Source organism: Leiobunum rupestre, chromosome 5 (assembly GCF_980474605.1).
Source record: "Leiobunum rupestre chromosome 5, qqLeiRupe1.1.hap1, whole genome shotgun sequence".
Lineage (NCBI taxonomy): Eukaryota > Metazoa > Arthropoda > Arachnida > Opiliones > Sclerosomatidae > Leiobunum > Leiobunum rupestre.
Window position 1 is genome coordinate 48,978,738 of NC_143388.1, and position 22,664 is coordinate 49,001,401.

A 22,664-nucleotide genomic window follows, 5' to 3' on the forward strand; every position below is an offset into this window, starting at 1 on the left:
AAAATGCCAACATATGAATGTGTTCTTAGATGCTGTTTTGAAAAGTTATACAATTTAACAACAAAAATATAAGTTTATCGATTCCTATACATGTATTAAGATAAGGAAGTCATATAAACGTGATAAAGATAACCCTTTATTTAAAGCTAGATCACTTTTGACGTTGCTGCTTTTAAATGCACGATGACGGTGAACTGTACATGCCCTTTAACATGCATCTATTTTGGCCTGTTTTGAACAAACTTAAAAATTTTGCAAAAAAGGTGCGATTTTAGCAATTTTTCATTAACTTTATTTTAACGGAAGATGTTAACCGATCATATTTTTTTGCCATTTTTCATTTTATTACAATAGGCAACTTTTCAACAAGTTAACATCGGAAAAAGTAACCATGCATTTATTTATTTAATACACACTCCTAAATAACAAAAGCACCATTAAACGTAGTATGTTTAAATTAAATTTAAAATAAATTAATTTGTTTTTAATAATTCTTATTATAACCAAATAACCTAAGTGAAAAAAGTAAACTTATTTAAAGTTTGGTCCCGATATTCATAAAAGGTTTCGTTACGTAGGATTGCTGAGACCCATCCCGATTTTTTATACATTTAGTAACACCAGAAGTAAGTAATAAATATCGTACTTATAAGCGTTTATTTTACTTTACCGGTAACGTTATTTTCTTCGCAGGTTCCAGCTGATTTGTTTGCTGAAAATTGGTTGTCATACTGACTTTCAAAACCTATTTAATCGGAAATTATTGCTGAAAAATAAGTAAACCTAATTACTTTAGGTAACACTTTACAAAACCCTCTCTTATTTGTAGTTTATACGCAAAACATTTCATTAAATTAGTTAGTTAATTAATTAATAATTAAAAATAATTGGAAAACAAGAATATTTATCATATTTCAAACCTTTCCTCTTTTTATTTAATGGTGTGCTTGAATTATTTAAAATTCCTCAAGCGGCGTATTAAAAACCTTCACCCTCTCCCGTAAGAAAATGTTTCCCTCCCGCTCAAACACTCGGAGTCTTCGAAGAGAAAATCCCCCTTGCGGATCTAAAGACGTTTTGTATCAATTATTATATACGGATTCTTTAAGTTATGAGAAATAAATTCGTCATTAAAAACAAAATGAAAAGAAACGCGTTATCATTCGCGTTTATTCTACGGGTTTAATTTCTCTACAATTCGTACCTGTTAAGAAAAAGATAAGCTTAGGAGGAAAGGCTTATCTATTGTTATTTATAATAGACAGGGCGGAAACCCTATTATTGAGGGTTTTTGTACCTAATAAGGCTTGAGAGTTGATTTTAGGGTTGAAAAGGTCACGGATTACGAATCTGCATGTACCTAACCGCTCAGCCGAAGTGCTGACCTTGAAATTCAAGATGGCGCCAAAACGGCTGATTTAGCACTTGAGACGAGAGTAGATATTTTAATTTTCCTTATAAATATGTGTGACTGTGAGTAATCTTTTCTAGAGTAAATCTACCCGTAGAATATGAATCTAAACTTAAAATGAACTAAGCGCGTATTGGTTAACCAAAAAAAACAAGATGGCAAGCGATATAATGATGGGCACAGTGGCAAGTTTTTTTCTCGTATTATTTTTTTTTATTCAAAGAAAATAATTGTTTTTCTTGCCACAAAAACGAAACCTTCATGCATATTTTAGCTAACTGTCATTGGAAAAGCGAAAATCAAATGGTTCGCCAAGTTAAACTCGACATTGATCTAAACGTCACGTTTAATAAAATATTTACTTAAATTTCCATTTCTTGGCATTCTCTAATACAGCCGACTGGCCCGTTATACGACTCCTCATATTTTCCAAATAGTCCTTTCAATAAAACCAGTTCATTGACTCGGCAAGGAGTATTTAACAGTGTTCAAAACAAGAATCCGTTCTCTTGATAGTCTGTGTCTCTGCCTTTGAAGCGTACCAAAGTATTTAGCTCAGCGATCCCTTTTTAACGGACGCGGGGGAAAAACGTTTATTAGCATATAGGCTTTAAAACCATAAAGGAAAAGTGGGTTATATTATCTTGTAGATGGTGAAAATTCGTGGTAGAGGGTAACGTTCTACCGTATAGTCGGCTGATCTAACGTATGGATGTGTGCGAGTTTCTGTCATCTTCCGAAATAAAACGAAAAACCTAGGCCTATCCCATATACAGAAATTATATTATCTAATCCTGTAGTCGCACTCTTTGACAGTAGTCAGTGTTTGTTTTGTAAAAGCGTAAGTAATAAGACTAAGGGCCACAATCAAAAATTGCTAGACGCTGCACGTAAAAAATGAGAAGATAAGGCATTTGGATTAGTGGATTCACAGTACAGTGTAGACGTGATTTTACAAATGCTTCGAAACATTTCGCTAAGCAATTGGAATACTCGTCGTCTTTGATGAATGACGACAATCTATCTTAAAATGAAACCGAAGCGAGTACTACTGAGGGATCTCCCTTAAGAAGATCTAAACGGGTCACCGGTAAATGTCGAGCAGCAGCTAGATGGAAAAGAATTGGGAAAACCGGGTTTCTGCCAGAAACTTAAGACTCAGGTTCGAAAAAATTTCGTTTTAGATTTGAACGGGAATCCTCATGCAACTTATTTATTGAAATGATAAAGGAACACTCCTTGGACGAAAGTGACCCTTTAAAGAAGCCGCTGATCATCTTAGAGTGGAACTGAACTTAACCGATATGGATGAAGCGGCTGCCGACTTTATGGTTCTTCATAGTTGTTACACCACTTTCGTGAAACGTTTACACCCTACTTAGTCCAAAAATGAACCTTTAGATAAAGAGAATGTTCGTAAACTGTCAAATTCGGCTGACCAAGATTTTAATTGTTTATTTTATAGTCAAGTTATTGTTCAAAAGAAGGTGTTCTTTTTATCAGAAATTTTTACGAAAGTCCAAATTTATCAACGAAAACCTTGAAAGCAAAACTTAAAACATGGATTAAAGATAGTATCGAATTCTTCACAATAGGTTCAAAAGTGGTTCACTCGTCTGAAATAGATGCATGCGCTTACGTATTTGCGTCTTTATCAGGATCTTGGCTTCGCGACGAATTGAAAGTTAAAGCTTGCGCAAAAATGGTTTCAAAACAGACATTAAATAAATAAAGAATCTTGAAACTTCAGACCCGTATCCCAGTACAGTCTGTTACAAAAGTCTTCGACAAAGGGAGTTTTTGCATTTTCTTAAATTTTCTCGAAACGTGTAAACGATAGAAAAATGAAACCATAGGCAATTTTTTATACTTTTTTATTTCCTTTCACGTGGAGTTGTCGTATTTTGCAAGGTGTTAATAGTTACGGTGGAAACACCAGATGTCGTTTTTGACAACTTTTCAAATAATGGAGTTACGCGGTCGAAACATATGATGTTTAGTTCCGTCACTCACCGAATTACTGGTAGCATCAGAAGTAACATCGTTTGGGCCACGGTGTTAGTTATGATAAGTTGGGAAGTACACTAAAAGAATGGAGCGAGAATGCAAAACAACAAAGATTAAAAATACCTAGTGGAATCTGTCCCATAGTGCCTACTCATATAGGAATTGACCTCTCGGATGGTATTGAAAGAACAGTTACTGGCATAGGTACGACTCATTTCACTAACTGAATCATATTCCAAAATTGTACCACGGAAGTCGTTTAATTCTGAACCCTTGGGTTCAATAAACGGAGAGAACACGTTCGAATGAGATATATTTAACGATACCATATGCACTGATGGCAACAGTAAATAAATTTACGGGGAATATAATTTAGGTAATCGAAACCGAATAGGTCCTACTGCGACTAAATAAAGCACGTACGTTGACAACGCGACTTCAGTCTTGCCGGATAAACATTTTCAAGAAGATGTTGCATGGGTCATTGCAAAGGCCCTTGAATCTCAAAATGGTACGTACGGCTTGTGGTACATGGACTAATTTTCATTAAAAAAATTACAGAAACAGACTTGCCTAAAACAACCTTGAACTATCTTCCCGTTGTACCGTTTAAACCCGATGACGCAATTTACAAGTGTTACTTAGATTATATAAGTAACGTCGCCCAAGAACTGAAACTTTATCATATATTTGTTCACAGTGACCAAGCTTTTTATAGTAAATTAGGCCAAATTATGTGGAAAGAAGGAATAGACAAGAACACTGAAGTTGTAAACATTCTTGGTCGCTTTCATACTTTGTTTGAAAACCAGAAACGTTTGTTCAAAAGGTTCGGTGCAATGGGATTACGTGAGTGGTGGGTTGGTTCAGGCGTTGTTGCCGAAGGATCGGTAAACAGAGATCTAGAAGGTCGTGACTAGGGATTGCAATTGCTGGATCCCTCATCCAGCAATCCAGCTGGATCCAGCGCATTTTTTGGTCTGCTGGATCCAGCACGTGGTGCTGGATCCAGCTATGCGGATTCGCAAGTAATTAACTTTTAAATAATTGGCTCATGAACCGCTTTGCTAGGTGCACTACGGCCCTGCGTGAGACAAGACCATCAATACCATTTGTTTCTTGAGATTGTTTTAAAAAAGGCCTCTTGTATTAATGTATGTGGTTTAATATTTTTTAAAAAGTAGTTAGTTACCAGTATTTACAATACAGTCTGGTTTATTTGTTATTGTCTGCATTATTCTTCCAAGATGTCAACAAGAATCCCCTTAACTAGTTGGTGTAGATAGATACCCCAACCCACGTGCGTTACAAATTATACAAACGTAATTGATTTAATCCTTTAAACTACTTTAAGACTAATATTTTATAACTTCTAATTCTAAGAAGACTTTTCCATAACAGAGCTCTCACGAGGGGTTTTACAATTTTTTGGTGTGTCTGTTGGCAAGGTGTATTCACCGCGTTGGTAGTTTCATGAACTTTGGAAAAGGTTTACCAGGGCAAAAACGGTGTAACGGCTAAACTCCTCGTTACATCTGATATATTTTTTAACGTTAACGCACACCGTAACGACGGATTTGACTTACTTGTTAATGTAAACCAGCTTTTGAACGTTTGTATTCGAATTCGTGCTTTTGTAATGTTTTGTGTACTGTGTGTTAGTGTTTAGACATGGGTGAATGTTGTTTATGTTCTGTAAGAAGTATGGGGCTTCTTCTCTCCAACTCCTAATTTTGTTGCAACGATACTTATACAAACAACTTTGGGAAAAGTCCGTCTACATTTACATTTTTATGAACACATTAACGTCATTTATTCTATATTATTTATTATATATATTAATTTAAGCAACAAGATTTTTATTATTTAGATTAAATTAAAATGAATTGAAAACTTCCGAGGAAAGGTATATTTTGGGTTTCTAACTTGTTGGGCATTTTTGATAATTTTTTTTTAAATATATAAATTGCTGGATCCGCGTTGGATCTAGCGGGATTGATGTCAGTCCAGCAAAAATCCAGCTGGATTGAAAACCCTGCTGGATTTCAATCCCTAGTCGTGACCATGCACGTTGTATACGTTTACACAAGCAAAGCTTTGAAGCTCCAATACGTGGAGGTTGATCGCAGCGAACAACGATATGGATATTGGAACGTGCAACGATGAAGAGGCAGACAGCCGCTTAGCTTTACACGCGATTAAAGTGACGACGTCAGTAGTGGTAGTATCGAAAGACACCGATGTGATCGTTATTGCACACGTATGATAAAATAGATCAAGTTGAACAATAACACTGGTATATGAAGGTATACAAAAGTAAATATGTAAAATGCTAGGTAAGGCTATTTGTGACCAATTACCAGTTCTACACGCTATCACTGGATGCGATATTACGTTTTTTCTTTTCCGAGTCAGCAACATGAAGGTTCTAAAATTAGCAATAGCGAATCCAGATGTCTTAAATAATATTATGAACATTGGCGTGGGAAAAGTACTAACTTAGAAGACGGTCTTCACTTTCTCCAAAGATTTTGTTATGGAGGAAATAATTAAAGTTATGTTGATACAAGAGTAAGACTCTACGAAAGACAGAAGTACGCAGTCATTACCACCAGATAGACAAAGTGACATTCAACACGTCAAACGATTTCATTTAGCTTCTTTTATCTGGAGAAATTATAACAAAACAGTGATTGACGATCTTGACCCGGAGCAAAACGGGTGGTTTAAAACCAAGAATGGTTTCAAACCCTTATGGTTCCCTGGTCCTCAACTTCCAGATAGTTTAATGCCTAAGCAAAAAATGTACCTCCTATAGAGAAACAAAATACTTTGGAAGAAGATTACGACTGTTCCGACAGCGAATGAGAAGCTAAACTTAGAAATTGAAGACAGCGACAATTCAGACTCGTACATTGAACTGTAATAGACTATAACGTATATATTTGTATAAAATATTTATAAAATTATTTTATTAAAAGTTAGATTATTTGTAAAATTATACTTAACTTAGATAGTTATAATCCAATAAAATATTTGAAGTTACTCTTGGCAAACAATTTGATTTTCGCTTTTCCAATGAGAGTTAGCTAAAATATACATGCAGGTTTCGTACTTGTGGGTAGAAAAACAATTATTTTCTTTGAATAAAAAAATAATACAAGAAAAAACTTGCCACTGTGCCGATAATTCGCTTGCCATCTTGTTCCATGGGTTAACCAATACGTGCCAATTTAATAAATAATAAAAATAATAATAATAATAATCAGCTAGGCTAATAATACCCAAGGCACTACCTTAGGGTAGATTTACCCTAGGAAAGATTACTCACACATATTTAAAGATAAAATTAAAATATTTACTCTCGTCTAAATAGCTAAATCGGCCCTTTTTGTGACATCTGGAATTTCAAGGTCAGTTCTCTGGCTCAGCGGTTAGGTACAGGCAGATTCAGAATTGGCGACCTTTTCAACCCTAATATCAACTTTCAAACCGAATTATATACAAAAACCCTCAATAATAGGGTTTTCAACATGTCTATAATAGACACTATCTTTTTATAATTTGTGTCAATAGCGGTAATTTCTTTAATGACAAACAATTTTACCGGCCGATAACACTGGTCAATTTTATTCTATATTTAAAAATCTGTTTTCTTAGTAATAATAATAATTAACTTAGAAAATAAGTAACAATAAGTATACATAGACCAACTGATTTCAACTAATTTATTATTTTTTCTTTCATATCGAATAATAATAATATCAATAATATCACTAATTGATATATTTTACAAGGTATTGGTTTTGTTAAGGCTCGTAAGGTTAAGTTTACGTTAGATTAGGTTATGGTTAAATTAGGTTATGCTTAGTTTCAGCAAGGTAATTCTTAGGTCAAGCTTAGTTTCAGCAAGGTAATTCTTAGGTCAAGCTTAGTTTCAGCAAGGTAACTCTTAGGTCAAGCTTAGTTTCAGCAATTTAATTCTTAGGTTAGGTTTAGTTGAAACGTGATTTATGTTAGTTTTAAGTTAAGCTAGGTAATGTTAAGATTAAGTGAAATTATAAAAATATTACACAAGATTTAGGGTAGTTTTAGGTTAAGCTAGGTAAATTATAAAGAATAAACAAAATATTTAGGTTAATTAATAATAAGGTAGATTTAGGTTTTTTAAAAATAAGCTATATTTAGGTTTTTTAAAAATAAGCTAGATTTAGGTTAATATAAGCTAGATTTAGAATAGTTAAAAATAAGCTGCCTTTAGATTACTTTAGTTTTGTAAAAATTAGCTTGATTTAGGCTAGTTTAGGTAAGTTAGTAATAAGCTAAATTTTTATTAGCTTAAGTTTGTTAATAATAAGTCCCAATTAGCATAGTGAATGACACACTTGATTTAAGTGGGTTATTAATAAGCTACATTCAGCTAAGTTAATATCATGCTTGATTTAGGGTAGTTATTAGTAAGCTACATTTAGCTTCGTTATTAACACCCTTGATTTAGTTTAGTTATTAATAAGCTACATTTAGCTTAGTTAATAAAACGCTTGATTTAGGGTTGTTTTAATAATCATATAGGCTAATCAGCTAGGCTAATACCCAAGGCACCACCTTAGGCCTAAGTCATTGAGCGACTTTTATATTCAGGTGGCCGGGTTACAATGCGTAGGAGGGTGGTGGCAAGCCCTTCATGCCACGCGAGCCAACCTCAACAAGTTTTTATGGAAGAGTAAACCAAACAACTCGGGGGAAAACCCTTTAAACCAGTGGAGAGAGAACTTTCAAACTCAACGAAGAAGAAGTTGTTCCAAGTTTTCATCCAGTGCCACAAGTTGGGATCGAACTCGGCTGCTCTAGCAGCGAGGCGAAAGTGCAGACCACTCTGCCACCCGACTTTAAGCTACACTTAGCTAAGTTAATAACACGCTTGATTTAGGTTAGTTATTAATAAGCTACATTCAGGTTAGTTAATAACACGCTTGATTTAGGTTAGTTATTAATTAGCTACATTCAGCTTAGTTAGTAACATGCTTGATTTAGGTTAGTTATTAATAAGCTACATTCAGCTTAGTTAATAACACGATTGATTTATGTTAGTTAATTAATTAGTCGTTTTCTGAAAATATATTTGTATTTTTAAAAACATTATTTTTTCACCACTAGGTACTAGATCAATTTTTCAAATGATTATTTGTAGAGCATTATCTGAAAGCTACGAATACCTTGGGTTCGATGGAAAAAAGCAGTTTTCGTAAAAAAATACTTACTTTACCCAAAAAAAAACAGCCTGTTTAATAAAACTCATATAGACCTTTGAGACGTCATATGGTTCCTTTTTATGTTTATGAAGACATATTTCCCAATGGGTACGACATAAATCTTTTATACGTAAAACAAAAGCTCTCCTTCATGCCTCGATCGGAGTAAAAAAAACTAATAACGGCATTTATCTGACGTTAGAGAATCGTTAACTACTAAACCTCGGGGATAGGTTAACATTAATCGTTAAAACTGAAAATTTTAGAACTTCTATATTGTGTAGGAGAGTCGTATTACGCAAGCCAACAGCTCCCTACACTTTCTATTACCGTTGACCTCTGCATGTTCTTATGGAAAGGGAAAACCATAAGGGTGGGGCTCTAATAACCAGTAGTAGACCAACTCAAAAACTCAAAGCAAAGTGAGTTCTTTCGAGTTTTCACCCAATGCCCCAATACAGCTCGTCTAGCTGCGAGGAAAAAGTGCAAACCACTCGGCACCCCATATATCGACACTTGGTAACTTGACGTCAAGTTTATAAATTAATAAACCAATAATTTGCACAATTTTATTATTTCATTTGAATCAATCTTTTCGGCCGACTCCGAAGAAACATTTTACAACTTCGGCGTGTCCATCCGCCTTCCCCAAAATGATTTCGTCCAGGTCGAAAATTTCCAGTCCGGCTTTCCTCAAACTTCTATTAACTAGTGTTAAATCGAAAGTAAGATGGGGTACGTTTGAGAAATGTCCACTCATGAACCCCGCTAAAATGAGGTGGCCTCCTGGCTTTAGGTAACGGGACATATTTTTAGTGCACTGCATGAAATCGTCAAACGTAACGGACGCAAACTCGATGCAGCCGCTACTGAATATAACGTCGTACTTGGAGTCCGTAGATTCCAGCATTTTGTTCTCCAAGACATCACATCGAATAACATCTCGAATTTTGACCTTCAAACGACTTTCAAAGGAAATGGCACCTTCCGTCACATTCCTTAGCGAGGTACGTAATGTTACAACATGATAAATAAAAATTAAATGTGAAGAACTAACTCGTGGCCTCCAAGCTGGGCAATGTGTTGGAACATATGTTTAAATTTCTGAAACGGTAGTTCGCCATTAGTGCGATAATGGTCCAGAAATTGAAGACTATCGGTGGAGATGTCACTAAACGTCAAGCTATCGCAGACGAGACTGGCAAAGGCTAAATGGTGGACAGTTGGTCCGCAGCCAACTTCCAAACAGTCACCACCAGTTATGAATCCTAGCAAAGATACTTAGATTAGTTCTTTAAAATTCGATTTTTGGGAATTATCATTATATTTTACAAAGATAACTTTCAAGATGATCCGTATTCAGTCTTAGTAAAAAAGGATAAATAAAACCATAATTAACAAAACTTTGGAAGATATTCTTCTCGTAGAAATCGCCAAGGACTGCCTATATCAAGGTTAATCCAAAGCTTATTGGAAATTGAAACGCTTTTAACATTAACCTAAAATTTTAGTTTTTGTATTTACCTCTATCACACTGCCTTATTGTAATTTTTCTAATGTATATCATTAACCGAAATCATTCAGTGTCATATTTATGGTTTCTGAGGGCTATTATGTTACGAGAGTGCTATTTCTAGAAAAGCATAAATTTCGAAATTATTTAGACCTAAACCCAATCTATACACGAAAAATTTCCACCGTAGAAATTATACTATGGAAAGACGATCAATTGTTGGAAGGGAATGTGTTTGAAAATGAGCATTTTATTTGAATGACAGAAAATATAACATTTTGTACCACAGACGATTATCCTTACACTATTTGTCGTTAAAATATTTGACAAGGATAAAATAAATTTCTTTAACCATTGCTTTTCGTAATGTCACAATTACAAAATTAATACCTTTTCGAAACGTTTCTTCCAATTTTCCTAGAATGTACGTATCCCAGGTGGGCACTGGCTTATCATCGCTGTAATATTCGTCGAGATAGTCTTCTGAATCGAATTTATCCTCGTAGTACCTCCGAAGTTTATTTCTATGGTAGTCGAAAGCCATTATCGACTGCGGTAAAAGATCCTCAACACTGAAATAGAAAGTCTATCTCATATTCATTTTAAATATAAACATATCTCGTTGCTTGATAACAGATATTTAATTGCGTATAGACTACTAAAAAAGACTCGAGTCTTGCGAAAGACAATCTCGACATTATAACCTCAGTTGACCTTTAAGTCGTGTCTATCGTCGAGACAGCTATCTACGGTCGAGTAATGCTCCAGTTATCTTTATTTTGTAGTGTTCGCGTAGAGCAACCGATAAATGCTTTAAAATTATTAATAGCCTACAGTCCCTAATCATATCATGAAGGTCAATTTATTTTCAATAGACCGATTCTGAAAGTCAGTCGCTGGCGTCGTCAACACTTATGCAGACGACTTCACAAGATAAGGGAAATGGGCTATTCGGCTACAGAACTTAGAATAATAATAATCAGCTAGGCTAATACCCAAAGCAACACCTTATTATCTATTCCAAAACAGTTTTCGAAATTGCTCTGAATTCTTTCTTAAAATATATTTAACAAAGAATTGTTAACTTTTTATAACATTGATTACGATAATTTTCTAAATTTCAAAAAAAAGTCAACGAGATTTCACTATTTCAAAATAGTTTTTCAGCTTTAGGTCATAAATAATAATTGTTAATGAAAGCTTAGACCAAGAAACCCAGGGACGTCTCGCTCATAGCATACCCAACGCTTTATTTTTCGGCGGGGCTTTGTTGCGGCTGTGGTAGGGAGAGGGGGGTTAGGTGATAGAGATAGTCAATAGGCGCCATCCATGAGAGATCCAAATAACGTTTTTTAAAGAACTTGAAAAAAAATCAGCTAAGAGTTACATAGTTTTAAATTATTTTATAATTTTTTAATATTTTAGAGACACAAATATTAAAAAACATACCAGCAATTTCGTTTTTTGAAGCCATGCTATTGCGGGCCACGTGCTGACAGATTGTATGGCTGTGCACGTGACTCAAATAGCCAATAAAAATGGACTCGCCTTCGCTACTACTACTAGCGACACAGCGTGAGATAAATAGGAAATAGGCAGCCGCAACGAAGCTTCGGGTGCGAAATATCTACCGTGCGACGTCCCTGTGTTTCTTGGCCTAAGATGAAAGAGTCGTAGAGCAAACTTTAAAACGTACACGTAAAGTTATTTCTATGTAAAATAGTTATGAGTTTATGGAAAAAACATTATGGTACTATTAAAAATTTATTTTTGCGTAGGCTTCTTTGAAAATGTATCTATGTCTGTTCTTATGTTTCAGTAATTAACAACTCTTTTGTTTTATGTATTGACAGTAAATATGTTTTGAATAAAATATTTAAAAAAAGACGTGTGAAATTAAATTGAAAGTTGAATTCTCACAGTTTGAGTTAGTATAATTGGTTATCTAACAGATGCAACAGTTAATATTTATAATAATAATTATAATAATAATAATAATATGTATTTATTGGAGCAATATTAAATACATGTGTTTGGGGGGAAGCAAATCGAAAAGCGACTTTTAGTGCTTAAATAATAAATTAATATTTCACATAAAAATTCAAGTAACATTAAACAACAACAAAAATTGAAGCAATATACGCGGTAACCGCCCCCTTTTTGGAGACTAGTGCTGTGGAAGCTACAGGCTTCGATTCACCGAAAAGGAATGTCAGCCAATGAAAAAGGCGTGCCGACATCTTATGACGGCGCCCACAGAAATGCTCTCGTAAAGAGTTGAAAAGTAAAAAAACTTAAAGAACCAAAGGGTTAATATCGGACTATATGTTTGAGATGAAATGTTTCGCAGTTTTTTTAAAGACCTACATGTACGTTAATATTTAAATCGAGATTAAGTTTATTAAATTGATTAATCGTTTTGTTAAGAGACGTCCAAACAGAATCTATATTTAATATTTGGTCCGTTCGAAAATTGTGCCGAGAAGGTATACTTAAATTGAATGGGTTATATAACTTTGATTTCAAAGATTTAAAAACCAATATTAGTCATAGATTTGATATATGGGCAAAATATTTAGAGAAGTAAAAATTTGCGCAGGGTGCGATAGATATGGTTTATTATCAATAATTCTAACAGCGCGTTTCTGGTGTATAAGCAATTGATTTAAATTTCGCTCCATGTAAATAACGTTACAACATGGTACTGATATAATATTATACTAGGTATGTGCGAGTGTTAAATGTTGGGTATCGAGTCGAGTATCGAGTATCAAAAATTTTGGTTTCGAGCATCAAGTTGGGTATTAAAATATTATGGTGTTTTCGGGTATTTAGGCTAGATTTAAAACAAGTCGGCCCAGCAGTAATATAAGATTCACATCAGCCAAATGTATGGGGCCCCAATGGGCACTGCTATCGAGAAATTTTTATACCTCATGAATCGAGGTATCATTTATATTTGTGGTCTCAACGTTTTCCAAGAAATCAATTTCCCAAATTTAAGAGCCCCGAGGGGCCCAATGGGTATCGCTTACGAGATAAAATTAAATCACCCATAAATGGACGTATCGTATATATTTGTGGACTCAGCAGTTCCTGAGAAATTAAGGTCCCAAAGTTACGGTTCTCCGAGGGCTCAAATGGGTATCATGCCTCTGAGAGTTTTTCATGCCCCATTAATGGCCGTATCGTTCGTATTTGTCGCCTCAGTGGTCGCCGAGAAATCAAGGGCCCAAAGGTCCGCGACCCTGAGGGCCCCAAAGGGTATTGTAATATAACGTTTTCAATTATTATTTTATTTAATTATACTATAAAATGATTTAATTATATTTATATCATCATTTTTCTATTTATTTATAATATAAAATGATTTAATTATATTTATATCATTTTTATTATATTTATTTATATCATTTTTATTATATTTATTTATATCATTTTTATTATATTTATTTATATAATTTTTATTATATTTATTTATATCATTAGCATTATATTTATATCATTATTATTATATTTATTTATATCATTATACTTTTGACTCACTGCGAAAGGATGTCAAGCGCCTACTGTCGCGTGACGAGCGCAACAACGCCAATGAAATTTATGCCAAGTCGCTCAAAGACCCGAAGCAGTTATGGAACTTTGTCAATGACCGACTTCACAATAAAACTCCACCTCTCTCCCTGACCATCAACTCTACCCTCACGTCCGATCCGGTTAATCTGGCCAAGGAATTATCCAAAAACTTTAAGACCATAGCTTCCGATACACTCACGAATACCGAACACTACGAACTACCTGATTCCATCATGTGTAGCAGCACGATATCGCAGCTCGAAGGCACTGAGGTCGATATTCGATTCGCCATCAAAAATAAAAAAATACGAACTCTACAGGGATTGATAATATTCCCATGTTCATTATAAAGGGGTGCTTACCTATTTTTGAACCACTACTCTGCCATATCTGTAACCTATCGCTCTCTTCGGGCCATTTCCCGTCACTGTGCAAAACTGTCGTCGTCTCTCCGATTTTTAAAAATGGGTTTAGTGGAGAGGTCAAAAGCTATCGCCCGATTTCCCTACTCTGCTGCCTTGCAAAAATCTTTGACTCGCTCATCCATAAGGCTCTGCACGAGTGGTTTAAGCCCAGCTTCGCGTATCATCAATTATAAAACCCGCCATATGTACACGTTTAGCGGTAAATCTAATCATTCCCCTCTTCGACGTATGCAAAACACATTTAATAACTATTGTAACCAAATTGATTTATTTTCCTGTAAAAATACCGCTGTTATGAAAATTACTTAGACAAATTGGCAATCGAACATGTTTATATGTTTCTTATTTGTTGTAAGTTGTAGTGTTCTACTTTCTAGGTCATTTTGTACTGTTGTAGTTCACTCCGCATTTCCTTTTCAGGTCACCATGCTATTGCGTTTTTGATAATTTTAACATTTTTACCTCTCCGAGGGGACAAAGTTGTGTTTGTGTTCTGATGGTTGTGCATGTTGAGTCTGTTGTGTTTATATGGGCGTTTTCTCTCCAACTTCTTCTTAATGACTTTGGGACGGACCGAGTGCTGAGTGTAATGCTACCTCTCAACGTCCAATGGCAGGGTTTCCACCAGTTGTACACGGTATTCGTCTTAGTATCAATTTGCGATCGCATCGGGCGGGATATGAACCCGAGACCTCCTGATTGACAGGCGGACGTTCTACCACAGAACCACCGACACTTATTACGCCTTATTGAAAATTAGACCTTCAGCTTTATCGGAAGCGTATTTAATAGAGTACGAAATTTTGGTTTAATTGAAATAGAATTGAAATTGAAATTATTGCATCGAAGAAATTCTAATTTAGCGTTTCTCTATTGATTAAAAACAAATGCGCCACCCAGGTTTCGAACCCAGACCATTCGGCTTGGCAGTCGAGCGCTCTACCACAGAACCACCGATAGCTGCTTAGATTCACTGAAATTAAGACAGGCATCGTAAGCATAATAGGTAATAAAGTCTTTTTTTATTAATGAATTTATGAAGGCCTAATCTGGTATTTTTTAAAGGTTAAATCTTGTTTTAGCGCAGTCAGCCGAGATTAGAGGGTTAAAGGGTAGACCCTGTGGGTGGTCAACTTTCTTAACGACCTATATATAGTTCTGTTAATTCAAAGGAGATAATTTAACGTTAATTGCTTTAAGAGCTGGCGGTTAGTCAAGTGGCTCTCTGTGCTTTGTTGATGGTAAGGTTTTTGCTTCTTGTAAATATATTTGGTGTGGATATTTGGATATCTACAATTTCTAACGCAGTCAATGATTTCTTGGGTGTGTGAGTCATTATATGATATTGGAAATTGGACGGCATTGGTCTTTTTCATGTGGTATGCGTCACAACGTCAACAGGAAGTGAACGAGTCGTCCACTACCAGACATCTACGGTATCTTCATCAAGGGCGAGTGTTGAAATAAAATGAGCGTTAAAGATGCGGCAAGTATTTCGTAAGCGAGTAATTCCAAAAAGCCTCTGTAGATATTTCTTTCATTAAAATTTGCTTCGTATTATATTTAACTGATAAACTTGTTCTGTAAAAGGGTTTAATTCAATTGTGCATTGTTATAGTACGTCTAACTTACTGTTGTAACTACTTAACTTATGATATTCTGAATAAATTAAAATTGGTCGTTTCGTCTCAATTATTTTAATTATAATTAAAATTTTATACCGGGCGGGATAGAAATGGGTTAATATTTTTAACAAATAACTCTAAATTGCGGAGATATATCTTTAAGGGTTATCTCGAGAAATTAATACCACTAGGGACAATTCTTCCGAGGAGAGGTATATTTTGGCTTGCCAACTTGTTCAATTGTACTATAACGCTGACCTCTTGACGGTTTAAATTGTTTGGATTGCTAGATAGTACTAATTTTTGTCTTATTATTGTTTATTTTTGTTTGGTTTTATGATTATTGTTATCTTTGGTTGTATCCATGTCCGGTATACTGTTCCACGAATGTTATATTATCCTCTGGTCATATGGCATCCAGTAAAGCGCTCTGCCTCAAATGTAACAAGGGTTTTCACGGCAGAGAGAGTTGGGCTCCCTGTATTAATTGCACAAGGCGCATCCATCGTAAATGCGACACGCAGTATTCTCCCTCCGATTTTGATACCGTGTGGGACGGACTTGTTTGCCATGTGGTGCCATAATTAACAAAAAAGCGAAGAAGGATATATCACACAACCACACTAGTGCTAACTATCGTGGCTCCCCTCCGGAAGCCCCTCCCTCAACCGCGGCTACCACTGCCTCAGCCTCTTCAGTTGCACGTACGCTGGATACGAACGGAATGGCTCTTGATGAACTGCCTGCCTTTCTCAATGAATACTATCACGCCCAGAGTCTTACTCGCGATAAAGACTCATCTCTACTTGATAGTGTTCACACTAATATTGTTTTGCTCGTTGATATGGTGGGAAAGCTTCAAGGCGCGGTAGCTTCCCTTACCACCGACAATTCCGATTTTAAAAAACGACTTGACGCGTTGACGCCACTGAACAGGAAAATCAAAAGCTTCATTTGGAATTGGAATTGATTCTCGATTCCATACTTAATCCGGATGCTCCTTCCTTTACTCCTAACCTCATTACTTCTACTGCGTCCAGTTTTGCTACTCAAGGCCTTAGGCACGGGCGAGCGGTAAGTCCTTCCCATGATGCTAAACCCATTGTTCAGCGTAAACTAGCCCGGGTAGGTGCCAATGGCACCAAATCTGAACCTCAGTTAAGAAATGCATCGAAAGTTGCGGATAACAGATTCAAGCTCAAATTAAAGGGTTAAAACGTTACCACCTCACTTAAAGCTGTTCCCAAAATCATTAAACCCCGTCGTCGGGCTATTTTCGTTACGAGGCTTCATCAAAATCGATCTTCCATACACCTCACGGCGTGTCTGGAGTCAGAACTGTCCTTGAAAACTATCGAATATGTCCGTCTCAAAACTCGCTACCCCTCCTACTCCTCGTTTCATGTGTCGGCTGAGGACTCGGAGTTCGAAATACTCATGGCCGTCACCACAGGGCCCCACGACTGCCTACTGAACCAATTCGTTGGGACACTACACAAACATCGAACGCACGAGTGCGAGATCGTAGCTTCAAACACCAGCGCGCACAAAATTTTTGATTAAATTTTAAGTGTACTTAAGGACATAATGTTGAGGAAACAATTTAGTATAGTTATGAAAACTGAGTTTAATATTTAAATGTATTACGCTAAAATTATAATTAAATTTGTCCACTGTGGGACCCGACTGCTCTTTCCGTACTAGCTCACTACCTTTTCGACTACACACCGACAACTAAAAATTGTTCGTTTTTTCTTTGGTCAAGTAAGTTGGGGGGATGGGAACCGCAGAGGCTTCAGACACAGTTTAAAAATTTTCCATCTCGTCATCCCGGGTTTTTCCCCAAACCTGGGTTTCTCTTCTTAACCGTGCTCTGATCGACAGTCTTTTAAATTCCCCATAATACGTTGGTTTCCCAACTTTTCGCAACACTCCCCCCAATGTACTGAAAGTTCATTAGTGTTCTTCTTTGTTGCTGGCTTCCAGCGGGTACACCAACTGAATCGGTTTTTTGATTACATTCCGATTCGGTAATCTAAGATTCCTTGGTCAACGAAGGCTTGCCTTAGGTCTTCTTTAGAGCCATTTAGGTCGTACCGACCAAAATCTGCCCCATCAGGCAGCTCTCTCCAGGTGTTCTACAGTTATCGAGATAATTTTTAACCTTTGGGCTCCTAATGGCTTCGTATGTTTCAGCCAAATCTTGATCTAGCTATTTATATGTGCGGGCTTTGTCGCTGTAGATTATCTAAGGTATCCCTCGTCTGCGCACGTAAAAAGTGTGACGTAAGCCTTGTCTAAATTTTTTTTATCCGGGATGTAAAGTGGTCCCATAAACTCAATTCCCGTTGTCTGAAATGGTGGAGTTTGCTGGATGCGATCAGCAGGCAATGGAGCTGTGATGGCTTTTCCTGGTTGACTTCGGAATCTTTTGCAAATTATGCAATCCTTTAATCTAAATTTTCCCTTGTGGCGCGTTGAGAATCCAATAGCGTTCGGTTAGAGTTCCATTAACCAGGGCTTGCAGGATATTCTCGTGTTAATGGTCCACGATAAAGTTAGTCAGACGGTGTTTGGTCGGTAGGATCGAGGGATTTTTTTCCGAGTAAGAAAAACTTGCTTATTGTAGGCGGCCGCTTACTCTTATCAGCCCGTCGCTGTCGAGGCTCGGTTCAAGGTTGTGAAGCTTGGATTCCTTACCAATTGCTTAATTTTTCTGTTCCTCCGGAAAATGTTCAATTTGAATAATCGATCAGATAATCTAAAAATATGGACATTTTTCTGCGTTCGATTGTTAAACATTCTGTCGGAAAACAGTACGTACGGACGACGGTAGTATGTCAGTTGAACCATAAATCGGCCTCCAAAACATCGAAAAACGGCAAATGTCCAGTTTATATTATTCCTGGGACCCAATTTTTTTCGTTTTAGTAAGCATGATTTTATTTTCGGAAAAGATAAGAAAACGATCACTTGTATCAAAAGTGTGATATTAAATTAGAATAAGTAAGATAAGTGTGTTTATTACATTTTACGTAAAACGAAGGTGTTTCATAGCGTCACCGCTGTTTGAATGAAAGTTTCTAAATGAACTGGGATCTTTTTATTGTTCAAATATCATGAAACACGTACAAATTTAATTTTGTTACCCATTCGAAGATTTCCATCAAGATGAGATCTTCTCGGATACAATGGGAGGGGGGCTCCGTCGTTCAATTACGAATCGTCGTTGCTTATTTACGACTTCCAGTAATTCAGGCAAATTATCTTTTACTAACCATACATACGCCTCACCATTTAGCCTCGCGGAAGAAAGAAAGTTCCAAATAAATGGTTACCAACAATACGACAACATTGCTGTGACGTTTCTTTGATTCCACTGGTAGTTAAATTTTTGTGAACATTCAGTATAAATCCACGGAAAATTGTTGGCCACGTATTATTCGTCACAACTAAACGTTATTGCCACGTACTTACTTTGCGTCAAAATGATACCAGCTATGGGGAATTTCACTAACTCTGAGTACATAAGTAATTACACCTTGTTTTTAAAACTAGCGTTTTTCTTATATTTATTTCTGCGTCGCTTTTAATTAACCAAAAATAGTATTTACTTCCATTTATTGATAAATTAATAAAGAGTCAATAATTAAAATACGTAGGTGCTTACCATTTTCGACAATGATCCCGAAAGAAGTACCAGATGGCAGATGAGGGTGAATCACGTTCATAGTGTGGTGAATACTTCATGGTCACCAGTATCACCCTGACCATCTGAAAAAGTTCCAGTCTCTGAACGAAGCAGATTATCCTAGGTGAGTTAACTTTTGCCAGTGGTTTGTGGACTGAGTCGCTGAAGATCAACAGTTTCCGGCTATAATCCTAACGGCCTATGAAGCCAATTTTGCTCGTGACGGTATTATCAATCTGCACAATAACCATCAGTAGATTTTAAAAAACCCTAACGCGACAACTGTTAGATCGTACCAACAGCAATTTAGCCTTAATGTCTGGAGTGGAATTGTGGGTAACACTTTACTGGGACCTGTCTTTCTTCTACCCAAGCTAAATGGTGAGGGGTATTTACGATTTCTACGTGATACTTTGCCAGAATTACTGGAAGATGTACCATAATAAACGTTGAGGCGTAAGTGATTTTTGCACGACGAAGCTCTACCACACTTTAGCCGAGAAGTAAGAGCCCACATTGATGAGGCGTTTCCTTTCAGATGGATTGGTCGATGGGGGACCGTTGCGTGGCCCGCTCGATCTCACGATTTAACCCTCCCGACTTAAAACTCTTAGAACACAGTAAACACTTGGTTAACAAGACTGAAGTTCACGACATTGATGACCTACGACAACGAATAATTGATGTTAGTGAAACTATCCATAACACGCCTGGAATCTTCCAACGGGTTCAGAAATCATTTGTACGTAGGGACCATGCGTGTATCGAAGCCCAAGGTGGTCATTTTGAACAATTTTTGTAATTAAATTAAATTTGTACGTGTATCATGACATCTGAAGAAAATAAGGTCCCAATTCCTTTAGAAACTTTCATTTAAACAACGGTGACAACCTCGATTTACAAAAATGTATTTCGCACACTTATTCATTTATTCTACTTTAATATCGCACTTTTTATACAAGTGATCGTTTTTTATCTTTTTTGAAAAAACAAATTCTAAGTAAAAAGAAACAATTGGGTCCAAGGAATAATAGAAACTGCACATTTTCCCGTTTTTCGACGTTTTGGTGGCCGATTTTTGAGGCCCAATTAGTCGGAAATGCCCAAAGAATCATTGCCACTAAACTTAGAGATCGTTGTTAATGGTGGGAACTTGTTACACAAAGTGGTTTAGCAGAAACCAGCAACGTACGCGGAAATATGTGACGCCTACTTGTCTTTAGCCTCTTTGGTAGTAATGCAATAGTAGTTTTTGATAGTCACGACACAGCGTCAAGAACAAAGGTAGTCGAACAGAGCAGAAGAAATATTATGAAGTCATCAGCTGTTATAATCGTGCAAGCTAATGCGTTCGCTACCGTTGGACATCAAGACTTTTTAGTCAGTAAGATTTGTTGACGTTTTGTCAACACACCTCAGTAATTCTGCAATTAATGTTGTACAAGCTAGAGCGAATGCGCATACATTAAACGAAAAAATCGTGCTCGAGTTATCTAAAAAATCAAATAGCATTGTAGTTGTTGCAAATGACAGCGATATTCTTGGCCATTTATTGACGCTTTGTCAATATTTCGTTTTTCTTCAAATGTCAGGAGTTGGAAGCAAACCGGATAAAATATTAAACTTCAAAACTATAGGTTAAATTGCGGATTCTTAAATGGTTTTGCACCAGCTCAGCGTTTTTAAAGAAAGGAAAGAAGTCGGCTCTAAAAATTGTAAAGAACGAAAAAGAATTATGGAAGAAACTGAACATTTTTACGAGCAACGGGGCTTCAATAGATCAAATCGCAGAAGCAGAAGAATCTTTAATTAGGGCTCTGTACGGACAAAATCAAATGGAATCGCTAGATGAAACGAGATACTACTCCTACAACCGAATTGTAGCCACGCAGTCCTTATCTGCAGATTTAACACCAACTACAGACAGTGCTAGATAACATTCCATGAGGGTTAACTTGCAGGTGAATCGATGTTTTTTTATAAACACGCGAAAACCACAAGCTAATCGTCAGTTATTCTTAGGTACAACAGTGGCTTGGAAAAGACTTGATGCCAACAGAGGAGGGGGTGAGATAAATTTAGCGATGGTATTCCTCCAATTCCTTTTTGAAAACCATGCACTCCTGACGACCTCTTTTAAATCATTAGTTGCAAGTGCAAAGCGAAATGTACAGGAAGATGTTATTGTAAAACTGCAGGCCTGTATTGATCAGCGGTATGCTATCATTGCAGAGGACATACGCCCAGCAACGTGGAAGGTATTTCAGACCAAGATGACAAATTTTTTTTCAACATATGGATAACATTCCGAATTACCTATTTACACAGAAAAGACTGGCTAAACGTCCTTACAGGATTTGTTTGGTATTCACAGATATAGGTTTCCAACCAGAAAATATAATAATAAAAATTCCTAGTGATATGTTCGAAATATCTTAAGTTTGATTGTGATCATGGTGTCTGTGCACCCAGGACGCTCTTTAAAGGGCACAAGAACAATAAAAGCAGGCCTTATGAGGATCCAAATAGGAAATTCCTTTGACATTAGTTGTCTCTCACTCGAATTATAAATAATTTTGCCCTTTTAGTAAGCCATGTTTCATATTTTTGTTAAGCCGGGTTTTCATGGAAGCTTCCCTAGTAGCACAAAAGTGGCGGCCCGCCGACTGTGATGGGCCACCACACTATTCGGAGTCGAAATGTCCTACCTGGCCCACACCTCGGTTAAGTGGCGGGGAAATGATAGAGCCATCTTCTAACCGCCCCTCTTCAGTGTTATTGCCGCCCCTCTCCCGTGATGTTTCCTCCTCGCTTAAAACACACACATCAACCTGTACATATATACTATAATTTAGTTAAATAACAACAATCAGCTAGGCTAATACCCAAGGCACCACCTTAGGCCTAAGTCATCGAGCGACTTTTAAAGCCTTTAATTCAGGTGGCCGGGTTACAATGCGTAGGAGGGTGGTGGCAAGCCACGCGAGCCAACAGTTCCCTACACTAACTATTACCGTTAACCTTAACAAGTTTGATTCTAAGATACGGCTATTGGGCCGATCTAGTATCATATTGATTTAATTTTTAAGGAAATGATACTATACACTTTGAAATGAAGGGAGAATGACAAATACTCTAAACAAGTTATCTTTAAAACTCTG

At 36.5% G+C, this 22,664-nt stretch overlaps 1 protein-coding gene across 1 annotated transcript; it reads right to left on the reverse strand.

The window, feature by feature from the left end:
- Positions 1-9,225: 9,225 nt before the first annotated feature.
- On the reverse strand, positions 9,226-10,755 carry LOC149945207 (indolethylamine N-methyltransferase-like). Its single transcript, XM_090175484.1, has 3 exons — positions 10,574-10,755; positions 9,728-9,938; positions 9,226-9,668 (listed from the first exon to the last, which is right to left on the reverse strand). Exons 1-3 carry the CDS (start codon positions 10,725-10,727, stop codon positions 9,257-9,259), a joined length of 777 nt encoding a protein of 258 aa, XP_090031610.1. The 5' UTR covers positions 10,728-10,755; the 3' UTR covers positions 9,226-9,256.
- Positions 10,756-22,664: the final 11,909 nt, after the last annotated feature.

What these genes read in the sequence shown, in the direction of transcription:
- LOC149945207 (XM_090175484.1), bottom strand. Translation starts at nt 10,727, where the DNA reads ATGGCTTTCGACTACCATAGAAATAAACTTCGGAGGTACTACGAGGAT. An exon ending in GGAAGAAACGTTTCGAAAAG is followed by an intron (nt 9,939 to 10,573) that starts GTATTAATTTTG and finishes TATCTTTGCTAG; the next exon opens with GATTCATAACTGGTGGTGAC. An exon ending in GCCCAGCTTGGAGGCCACGA is followed by an intron (nt 9,669 to 9,727) that starts GTTAGTTCTTCA and finishes TACCTCGCTAAG; the next exon opens with GAATGTGACGGAAGGTGCCA.